Source organism: Cryptomeria japonica, chromosome 7 (assembly GCF_030272615.1).
Source record: "Cryptomeria japonica chromosome 7, Sugi_1.0, whole genome shotgun sequence".
NCBI classification, from domain to species: Eukaryota; Viridiplantae; Streptophyta; class Pinopsida; order Cupressales; family Cupressaceae; genus Cryptomeria; species Cryptomeria japonica.
The window spans coordinates 833,760,608-833,772,817 of NC_081411.1; the positions used below are offsets into that span (position 1 = coordinate 833,760,608).

Here is a 12,210-nt window from a genome sequence, read left to right on the forward strand (position 1 = left end):
ACTGGCTAGGGGAGATAGTCTCACTACCGAAACCAGCAATCCCTTAGGGTTTTCATCCTAGGGTTCAAGCTCCAAGAAGCTCTCCGATCAATAACAATAAAATAACCAAGCACATCTCAAATGAGGCCCAAGCTGCTCTTTTATAACCATTGGAGAAGCTTCTAGACACCTTTTAGTTTATCCCTCTCTTTTTAATTTAAATTTGGGCTGAGGGAATTAATAAAATGACTTTATTAAAATCTCACTTAAATAACCATTAAAGTCACTTTTTAACTTTATTAAATTAATTAAATAATATTGCCCTTTAATATGATTTTGACAGATAATACTAAATAATTAAATTAATTAATTCCCTTTATCCTGACTATAGCCTACGGGAACTACATTATGAGCCATTTTTTGAATCCAATGTTGACACTGATAGGAATATTAAATCAAATAGTCAATTAAATGGTGTTACAAGACAAAGATAAAATGAAAATAACATCAAGTGAGCATAAGACACAAGACAAGAATTTGACATTAAATTCTAGAATTTGGAAGATATTCATTTTATGATCAGAATAAATTGAGGTCCACAATAATAAAGACTTCTGCAATTTCATAAATACACACATATCATTGCAAATTTTTACTTTTGTCTGCTCTGTATCAAAAGAAATGCTGAATCAGTGAGTACAAATATCAACTGGACGTATACCCTTTATGTTCATTGATTGGTATGCAAATGCTCATATGATTATTCAAGAAAAAACAGCTATATTCAAGAGGTAAAAGGTAATAAAAACCTTGAGAAGTCCGAAAATACATGTGATTTCAATATCTGTTTTATATTCTTGAACTTCTCTCTCAGCTCAGTTATCTTTGGGTTATCCCTGTAGGCTTCAAAATGGCTACACAATTGATTGACAGCCTGAAAAAAAGATATTAAATAGGACTTCAGTAACCATAATATGTGAATTAACATTAACAATGAGTCTCAGAAAATTTTCAAACAAACCTCAAGTTGTCCAGCAGCCTCTTTATATTGACGCTTGGTTGCCATTTCTTGGAGTTGTTCAACAGCTGAAACTGTAGCATTACAAAGAGTAAAAGGCAATGTCAGATTTGATGAGAGTTAATCTGTGAGATTTGCAAGTTCTTAAACACAATAATTTGACCACTCCTGCTACCTTGAATTGTCTGCCATTAGGAAAGATATTCAAACCATTTTATAACAACACGCAGTATTATTCAACTGATTTACAGGTAAAATTTGGCTATCAAGAATTAAAAATTTAAATACATTTATTGAAGTTTGTATCATAATTGATTTCTCTTCAGTTTAATGGATTTTATGGTAACCACATTAGCTCACCTTTTCAAAATTCCAAACAGCAAAACTATGATATACATATTTATTGAAGTTTGTTCTATAAAAACTATGCAAATGGACTCATGACAATGTCGGTTCATTCAACCCAGTGTAACCAACATCCCAAGAGAAACAATTGATAACAATCCTAGTAAGTCGCAATTTGTCCCACAACTTATTGCTTTCTTTGCATATATGTCAATTATACAAATTATGGAACTGTTTAAACCATCCAAACTTCAATCTCATGAAACACAAATTGTATAATTCAAACCCTAAATAAATTTTCTTCAAACTCTAGGTTAGAGGTATAGCGGCCAACCAGCAATGTGATTAATACATTTGAGAAGAGGAATAGATATGTGGTATAGTTAAAAAATGATCAAGAAAAGAAGAACTTTGGAAAGGTTGATGTTTTTCATACTGTCCAAAATCTTACAGAACTGACTATTTTGCCAAAGAAAATAAAAAATATGATAAGATGAGCTCTTGACACAAGACAGTTAATCACAATGGTCCTCTAAAACTATCTTAAGACAGCTCAAAGAAAAACAACCCTTACCATAACCAATAACCCAGAACATAATGTTGAGAAATACTCAGATTACAGATGAAAGAACAATTGCCAATCATCGTTGCTTTCCTTATAAGAGGATTTTTTCCTTTGAGTCCTTGAGTTTACCTTCCTAATACTTGAATTCCATTTTTGTGGGCAGGCAGAAGCAAATATTTCTATTATATATAGAAAGGTGCACATCCTGATTGCTTTTCTTCCTCCACACTTGTTAACGGATTTTATTACCTCAAACTCTTTTATCTTTTTTACACTCATTGACAACTGAGATTTCTTCAGCAACTCCATCTACACTAGAAAGGTTCTAGGGGTGCATTAATCCTTGTCAACAATCACCAACTTCATCTTCCTCAACTCCTAATCGATATGCTCATCAAGGTCCCATATGTTGAAGGTCATGTAAAACTCCATAACTGTTGTAAAAAATACCATTATTACAGTTTTGTAAACATCCATTACTATCTAGGCCTTATCTTCATTCCTTTCTCGAGTTCTTGGTACACACCAGTGTTGATTTTAGGCAATCAGATGTCAATCTAGTTAAATTATAAACAGACTGAGAATAAGCAGAAATAATAATAAAAGCACACAACACAAGACACAAGTAGCCTGGGAAAACCTCCCTCTTGGAGGAAAAACCCAGCATCAAAGATTCAGATCAGTTCCTTTATTCATAAGCAGATTACATGAATCAGATTACTTATCCAATTGAGTGCCAATCTAGGGCAGACTGAACCTAGTATATGCAGCTGTAGTATGTCTTCAGAGAGAGCACCACTTGAAGAAGGAGATCACTGAAGTATAGAGCACCACCTTGCCCAGCAAGTTGTCCAATGAATTCGCTCAAGGATCAGATAGACTTGCAGCAGCATGAAGATATGGATTGCTCTCTACCTCCAAGTTTGCTGACTGAATTCGCGTAAGGCTAACGGCATGTGATAAAGATGTTTGTTGTGTAGAATGAATCTTGTTTATATACAAGATTCATGTTCAAGTTTTCCAAGTCGACTTTAACCAAATTCCCTTTATTTTACATATTTTAATTTGCACTTTTGGCGCCCAATTTGGGGCCTACATAACTTGCAAGTTGTGACACGCTTCCTTTTGGGCCCAGCCCTATTAGACATGAATTACTTAACCACACGTTACATTTGGGCCCAGCCCTATTAGCCATAAATCGCTTAACCTTATTACAATAAGATAATATTTTAATTGCCACAAGGCAACATTAAAATATGATCCGAACTAGCTAACCATTTCAACAACCAGGCCCTCACAGCTTCTTTTAGGGATGTGCAAAACTTATGCACCAACACAACCAGGTCATATTCTCCTTTCATTCTCCATGGCAACATACATATTTCAAGATTTAATTTCAGGTTGCTTTGACCTTTATAAATGTCCATTGATTATTTCCCAATACAATCTGTATAGCCATTAGGCTTTCCCTGTGGGCTTTCAGGCCCAGGAGATTCTCAAGCCCATGAAGTGGTCGGATGAAAGGAAAAGAATTTGGAGAAAAATAAAAGTTTGCTTATAACAATAAAAGAGTAGGAAAAAAGCCAAAGTTTACTGGCATGTACATTTATCTGACAAATAGTTCTTGGATACAGTTTTGCAAATTGAATGCCATTGTTTTGGGTTTAAAGTTTAACTCAAAATCAGGTGTTTGCATCAAAGATTTCGACAACAAAAAAACTAACACTAATATATTCCACGTATCACATTTAATTTTTTTATTATTAAACATGAATTTTCCTATTGGCAATCCCATTGCAGGTCCTAATAGTGCAAGTGCTAAGTATTAAACATTTCACAAATTGGCCATAACTTCCCAAGTTACAACTATGAGTTGACCACCAACATGCATTACTTGCCCTTATTTTTTTTCAATCACATCCAGTCTTACTTCAAAAAAGCTCAGTTCCATGACTCAAAAACACTCACATTCAATCTGCCATCAAACTTAAAAAGTTTCCATTCATAAATGACAATCCTGTAAGCTTTCTCTGTTGAGGCTTATTCTCACTGACAAACCAGTCCTAGACCTCAACATCTGATCCATCACTATGGATATCATCATCCAAGTTTGCAAACTCAGTATTCCTAAATGTTTAACTAGCCCCTTAAAATTGTTATCAGTCATCGGACAACAATTATAGGAGGCCACCTTACTAAATATAATCTTATACATCTCAAAGACAAAGCAGAACTGGCGGATTTTTTAGAAAAATTGATGACTTGTGGGAGTGCATGGTGTGATGGTAAATAGTACAAGAGTCCATCTTTCATCTATATTATATCTCATTGTTTGCCAGTTTAGCAATAGAGCAGTATTGGAGAAAACCAAATAACAACTGCTGAGATTAGAATTTATTGATGTTATACTTGTTTGGGGATTGTAAAGGTATATGGTGAATATAAATAAAGATGTGATTGTGTTAAGAGTCATGTTTAGTAATGTATATAGTTGGTGTCACAAAATAAGTTAATGCTATTTGTCATTCATATTTATAATCATTTAGACTCCAAAGTCAAGCGACCATGGATGCACATATCATTGTGGACGATCAAGTCACACCAAAAGACTAAATGGTTGTATCCCCTTAGGCTAATTTGGTTAATACTGTGATACACTAGCCTAAAAATGATAAGATTGAGGAGTAAAAGACTTTGTTATATAATTTATTTGTCCTATAAGAGCAAATAAAAAAGTCATTCCTCTCAATCTCATTGCATATTCAACGATGGTTCTTATGTGAATTGCATTGCTGGTTTTATGGAATCTGTTGCAGATCTGTTTATAAGCCTCAACATTTGCAAAGTTCATGCAAAGAGTTCCAAGAATGTCCTTTGAAAGATAGAGTCAATGGCTGTGGATTATGTAATGTCCCCTTTCTGTTGTGTCCTAGGATTTACCCTAAGATCACATTTGCAACCAATTAATGTTAGGATGTCATCTTACTAAATAAATGTCTTTGAATGGTGCATGCAGTCCAAGGTCTGTAACCTGAAACACATATGCAAATATACAAATAGATATATTCATTATTTAGAGAACTTCTCATATTCATAAACATGTAAGTATATTGAAGTTGGGAGAAGGGACATGGAGGGTCCGCACGAAGCACTTTTCTATAACAAGCCTAAGAAGGTTGTCTACCACAGCCCTCTCCCTTAGTGGCTTGTATCTGCATTCCTTCTCTCCCTTAGTGGATGTAAGGGGTTACTTGATTCTGTAAGTGCCCTCTTGTCCTAGATGCCACTATGATCATTCTAGGATGGCCTACTTATGAGCCCGCTCGCCAACCAACTTCTTACTCCTCAGGTCTTCTCCTACAAGAGGGATTTCAGACAAGTATGCATATCATCTATCATAAACGCATATTGGAACAATATCTATAATGCATAGGCCCTTATTGATATATATGACATTCAATCATGTCTTATATTCTACCACACAAATATATACTTAGCATCATCATTCTGCATGAGCAAAATAAATATGTATACAATAATCGATATGGTAGATAAATTATTGTTAGCACAGAAATAATGATCTGATTCTAATTGGAGTATTCGATCTGATTCTCCTTGATGATTTGGTGCTGCCGTCCTCTATGTTGATTCAGTCTGATTCTCTTTATGGATTCGATCTGCCTTTGTATTTTTTTTATTTCTGATTGATATTTATCTTCTTTTGTTCCCTTTTGACAGTTCTTCGCTATTGTTGGAATATCCCTTTTTGTTATACGATCTGTTTTCTGTGTATGCAGTATCTGCCTCTGTTATTCTTCGATGCTTCCCTTGCCTTGATGCTGGCGGGTTCTCTTATACCTCACGCTAGTCATTGGGGAGTCATGTCCCTTTTCTACAGATTGTATTGGTTGTGAAGAATGTGTCTCTTCGGTTTCTGCCTTTTGGAAGTAATTGCCCCCTTAACAGATCATTGTTAAGACTAATCAAAGACACCCGATCCTAAATTAATCATTACTTCATTAATGTAGCACTTGTGAGAAATATTCGAGAGTGATCGAACCTTATCTTCCATCTATTGCTACTATAATTGCTGCATTGATCAATCCTGATTGTGTGATAGGCGATTGGGGTTTTTATGAAATTGTGAGGTCCTGCCTAGTAAGTCAATTTCATACGACTGGGTCAATGTTTTATATGATGTCAGATCAGGGGAACATGATAGATTAGGAATAGAACTCTAACAAATTTAACAAAACCCTTCAAACCAGTACGCATAGCTCTAGTCCCTATTAATATTATTTGTATAAACCATAGCAGCATTAATCTTTTGGAGAAAAAATCAGCAAACCAAAAGTATAAGATTTTTTGAAAAAATCAGGAAAAAAGTGGCAAAAAATCGGGGAAATGGGATTTAGACAAAAACGAAAAAAATTGTAGAAAAACAATCAAAAACTACTATTTTTATATAGTTAAGGGCATTTCCATAGCATAGAGATATTCAGAGCAAATAAAATAGAGAGTTCAACCCATTAATTGTAGAAAATAGATTTTCGTAGTTGATATTCATATTGCTGATTACATCACACAAAACATACCACAACAGCATAAATAATAACTAGATAGTGACAGTCGTCAAAATGTCAATTATAATATAGTTTGTGACCTTATAAAATCAACCTATAAACTAAGTACAAAGTTTGTGGTTTTTCTCTATGCATGCCTTTTATGTTATTAACATTATTAAGATTATGGTAATTGCATAATTTATTTACAAAAGAACAAACGTTCAGAAGACATAAATAGAAACATTCTAAGAAGACTAGAATACACTAGAAATACATGAGTGACCATTAAATAATAATAGAATAATATTATTCTAACACCCTCCCTTAATGGTCAATCTATCAACTACACCAAGCTGCCCCCTAAATTTGACAAACTTATCCGGGCTCAAAGACTTGGTGAGGATGTTTGCAGTCTAATAATCAATTGGAACATATTGCAAATCTACTGATCTGTCTTAAACCAACTTTCGGATGAAATGACACTGGAGCTCAACATGCTTGGTTTGTTCATGGAAGACTAGATTCTTGGCAAGTTTGAGCACTCCTTGATTATCACAGAAGAGGGGTGAAGGACCTGCTTGAAACATTTGCATGTTCGAAAGCATCCTTCGAAGCCAAACTGCCTCACAAGCTACTTTGACAATTCCCTGATATTCTACTTCGGTCGAGGAAAGAGTTATGGCTTGCTGCTTCTTACTGGTCCAAGTAACGGCACCTGTTCCCAGACTGAAGACATACCCAGATGTAGATTTTTTGTCATCAACAGAGCCTGCCCAATCTGAGTTTGTGTAACCAATGAGTCTAGGATCTTTGTTTCTGCGATACAAAATGCCAAAGTCAAAAGTACCCTTGACATAGCACAGGACACGCTTCGTTGCAGCCCAGTGTTCAACTGTAGGGGCTGTCATGAAGCAAGAAATGTAGCTTACAGCAAAACTGATATCAAGATGCTGCTCAAGATTCTCTTGAGGAAAGTCGAGTGGTGCAACTACCTATTCGGGAGACCCTGCAGCAGGGGCGACAGGTAAAAAGCCTGGGGCAGCTGTATCCCTCCCATCAGGTGGACCTAACGGAAGACGGACACCCAAATTTGTAGCCTTCCGAGGGTGATCCTCAATGCTCAAAACAGGAGAAGAGAGCTGAAAAGGCCCTCGTTCTTCATCAAAAACAACATCCCAACCGAATATGAGACGATTTGTGTCTACATCAATCAACCGGTAAGCTTTGTGATTGTCATTGTAGCCAGTGAACATGAGTTTTTGGCTCTTGGAATCCAACTTGGTGCGCTTGGCATCAAGAATCCAAACAAACGTTGTGGAGCCAAAGACTTTCAGATGACTGATTTTGGGCTTGCGACCTGACCAAGCCTCTTCCGAAGTCTTCTTCTCAACAGCCATTGTAGTGGACCAATTCAGGAGATAGACAGCAGCAAAGACTACTTCTGCCCAAAATTTCTTTGGAACATTCTTATGTTCCAACATAAACCGAGCCATTTCGATTATCATGCAGTTGCGCCGCTCAAGGACACCATTTTACTAAGGGGCATAAGGTGTTGTAAGTTGACGCTTAATACCATGTTGTTCACAGAAGTTGGAGAAAGCAAAAGAACAAAACTCCCCCCCATTATCTGACCTAAGAGTAATTACGTGTTGACCAAAATCTTTTTCTACTAAGGCCTTAAACTTTTGAAATACACTAAACACCTCTGACTTTTGTTGAAGAAAATACACCCAAATTTTGCAACTGAAATCATCATTAAATAATAAGAAATACCTAGACCAAATAACTGAAGGAGTGTTCATCGGCCCACAAATGTCAACATGAACCGATTGCAATACCTTGGAAGCTTGCCATGAGTCACCATCCAAAAATGGAGTCTGATGCTCCTTTCCAGCCTGACAAGCTTTGCAAACTCCTAGACTCTGGGTCTTAATCTTTGGCAATCCAATAATCAGATCCTCCCGAACAAGCTGAGAGAGATAGTGCACATTCAAGTGCCCATACTGTTGATGCCAGAGGTTACTGATGGAAGAGTGCTTGGCTGCAATAGCATGCTCCTGAGAATCACCCGAATCAATGAATCTGTATAGACCATGATCCTCAAGACCGACAGTGACTGTAGACTGAATCTCTCGGTCAATAATACTGCACTTAAGTGAACTGAAGATCACATCGAGTCGAGCATAGTGTCTCATAACCTAACTGATATTCTGCGAATCAATCACGTCGATGAGTGAAGTATCGAGTAGCACCTAAATCAATATACTAGGGAGAAGACTTCACATGATCCGCAGGTGTTTTAGCCATGAAGGCATAAAAGGCAGATTCGTTTTGCTAAGTGTGCTTTGCAACATTTTCCTTAGGTTGAGAACCTGCTTGCTTGTATTGAGCAACCAAGCGTTTACAACATTCCAGCTTCATGTGACCATACTGGTGATAGTAGTTGAACAAAACGTTCTTCTTCTTCGACCCTTTTGATGACGAAGAAGAGCTCTTCTGCCGAGAAGACTGAGATTTTCCTTTATCCTTGTGAAAGGATTTGGCTACGAAGGCTTGTTCTGTGGAGGACGAACTGGCACCGCTACCGCACTGCTATTTCCACCAATACTATTGCAGAAGTTTGTTGCACAACTCGGGAAACTTGAGGTCAACATTAGTTGAAGTAATGTTGAGTGTCTCAACAAAGTGTTCATAGGACTTTGGCAAACTCTTCAAAGTGATGACTACCATGTCCTCTTCCTCCATCTTTCGCCCGATTGCTTCCAACTAATCACGGATGTCCTTGATTTTGGTGAGATGCTTCTGAAGAGGATTTTGTTCATCCATGACGATAGAGAAAAGCATGTTCTTGAGAAAGAACACACGGCTTTTATCAGAAATCTCATGCAACGCCTTCAGATGCTCCCAAATCTTGGCAATTGTCTTGCTAGACAGAACCTATGGGAGTTGATCATCGATGACCGATATTTTGATGAGCATGACAGCTTCACGATTCTGCTCATCAAACATATCTTGATTGGTACCGGCTACTGTAGGACGTGTAGATTTCCCCAACACCATCTAATCAAGGCGGAGATATTCAAAGTTTGTCAACAACCGCTGCTTCGAAGTGTTATAATTCCTACCATTAAACTTAATACTGGCTTCCAACATTATGTTGGTCAAATACACCATCTTTCACATTTTTTGAGGCACAAAAATGAGATAGTGGCAAAATGTTGGCACAAATATCGAGGCACAGATCCCAATGCACAAAAAAATAGTGGCAAAATGTTGGCACAAATGTCAAGGCACACAAGATTTTGCTTGCACGAATTTGTGAGGACCCAGAAAATTTTGAAGAGAACCTAAAAAATTGCCTAAAAAACCCAAAACAAAATTTGTGAAGACCCAAAACATTTCTAAAATTTGCGTGCCCTATTCGTAGAAAAAATACGAAAGGTCAAACTGAAAACCTAGGCGACACGAACAGGGAAACACACAACACGAACGCAGACAAAAAGAACTCCGTCGTGCGGGCTAGGAGTTCATCATGCTTGCAAAAACCCTTGGCAGGTAGATGTCACAGGTGACATCTAAAAAAAAAAAGCCAATAAAGACGTCACAAGCTCCAGAATAGAAGAAAGACCAATCGCAGAAAAGTGCATCGCATAAACACATGTAGACGATTCCGAATGCGAGCAAAAAACCCTAATGCACCGTAGATGTAAACAAATCGCACGTACTGAGAAAGTCGAAGTCACACTATGCAACCACGATCAAAGGCAGAAATCTTCACACAAAAGTCACGCCGAATAACAGAGAAATGCGCCCACGGAAGAAGAAAAACCGCACATTGCAAAGGTGCACGAACTCGTCAAAAAACGGCACGAGCATGGACAGAAATGAAACACAAAGGTCGCGGGAAACAAACACGAACAGGCCCACAAATTTTCAAAATAGAAGCCTTAGAAAAAACTCTAAGAAGACTTTAGAAAATTCTAAATCAAAAAAGATTGAAAACCTTGAAATGATTTTTTTTTTTAATTTAGAACTCCCGCTCAAATACCATATTAAGATTATGGTAATTGCATAATTTATTTACAAAAGAACAAACGTTTTTATAGCAATTGCAAGGAACGATGTTTCCTTAAAGAAACAAACGTTCAAAAGACAGAAATAGAAACATTCTAAGAAGACTAGAATACACTAAAAATACATGAGTGACCATTAAATAATAATAGAATAATATTATTCTAACAAACATTTGCAAACTAGAATAGATGATTTTAAGTGATGGCATACTATCTAGTTTGAGGTTACATTTATTGATTTAGTGATATGTCAATTAGTTAATCAACAAAAGTATTATAAAATAGCTAAGTTGCTAGTATGGGTAAAGGTACAAGATCCCACTAGGTGGGGGTTTGGGAGGACCTTGATAAGTTTGAGAAGCAAAACTGATAAGTTGCACAAGGTGTTGGATGAGGGGAGCTATGCCCCCAAAAAAATAAATTTAGAGACAATGAGAAAAAAGAGAGTGAAGAGAGCAAAATGATCTTTGTATTGGGAGAAATAATGCTTTTAGAGGCATTTTAGAGTTTTTGGATGCAAAAAAAAGTCAACAATGATCGAAATTAGATGACAAAAGGGAGATGGCAAGTAAAATAATATCTAATATTATAAACTTATGAATTTTGCTATGAATATTATCACGTATACATCAAAAAGAATCTCATGAGATGTCAAATCCAATCTCCATTTTCAACTAAAAATGTTCATAATGTCTAGCCCATATTAGGCTTTAATATGAATAAATGGAATGTTATTGTGTTTTTTTGCGAGAAGAACATTCGGGTATTTGTTGGCCAATTTAAAAATAACCATAGAAAAATAATAAGGCACAAAATAGAAATACAAAGGGTCCTTCAGCTGAATAACTAAATCATGGAAAAATGCAACAAAGAAACAACATTGACAAAGATGAATACCTAGAATGTTTGCCTATCGCGTAGCTAAAACACCCTCTAATTTTCATCAATTCTCTGCTCTTCCGCAACCAAGAACTCATTGAAGACGTCGCATGACATCATTTATAAAACATTCGCAGGGTTTTTTCATTGTTTTGAGGGTTTTTTGTGGGTTTCGCGTCAATTTTAGGTTTGCTAATATTTCGCATTTTTGCAGCTGATTATACCCACGGTTTAATCACAATTTGAATGCAAAAAATTGTGGAAAATCATTGACTGATTTTTCCACAATATTTTGGGGAAGAAATCGTGCCCTTGCCCGACTCACGATTAATTGTGATCAATCACGAATTTTTGGCGACTGTCGCTTCTTTGGTATTAATTATAATTTATAAACTAAAGGGGTTTCACTCCTTCCGCGTCAAAGTGCCATCTATAATAGTGCAAAATAGTATTAATTTTAAAGCTAGTGTACAATATTAATTATATAATTTTCGCATCAAAATCCATGGGGCGGGGTGTGCAGAGAGCTTGAGTCAAATCGAAGCTGCAATCTAGAGCAGATTTGCCAGCTGCTTTGACACTATCTCATATCCGCACAATTTAGGATGATTGAGGCCTTTCAAATTCGGTTGATGACCGCCATTGCTCTTCCCGCTCCTTTATTTAGGGATTTTTAGAGATCGGAAAGAAAACTAAAGGACAAAATAACAAACTGTTTCAAGGATGATTCCACATTGACTCTAATTGCATCTCGGATCTGCCCTATTTTTTAAGCAATTCAGTAAT

At 36.5% G+C, this 12,210-nt stretch overlaps 1 protein-coding gene across 1 annotated transcript in view; it reads right to left on the reverse strand.

Moving 5' to 3' along the window:
* Positions 1-12,210, reverse strand: part of LOC131074286 (vacuolar protein sorting-associated protein 53 A) — a 216,527-nt gene that overhangs the window by 160,442 nt on the left and 43,875 nt on the right. The window contains exons 6-7 of the mRNA XM_058010871.2: positions 1,001-1,071; positions 789-913 (exon numbers count right to left, since the gene is read on the reverse strand). Of these exons, the coding sequence (XP_057866854.2) occupies positions 789-913; positions 1,001-1,071 (196 nt within the window). The remainder of the gene's footprint in view (positions 1-788; positions 914-1,000; positions 1,072-12,210) is intronic.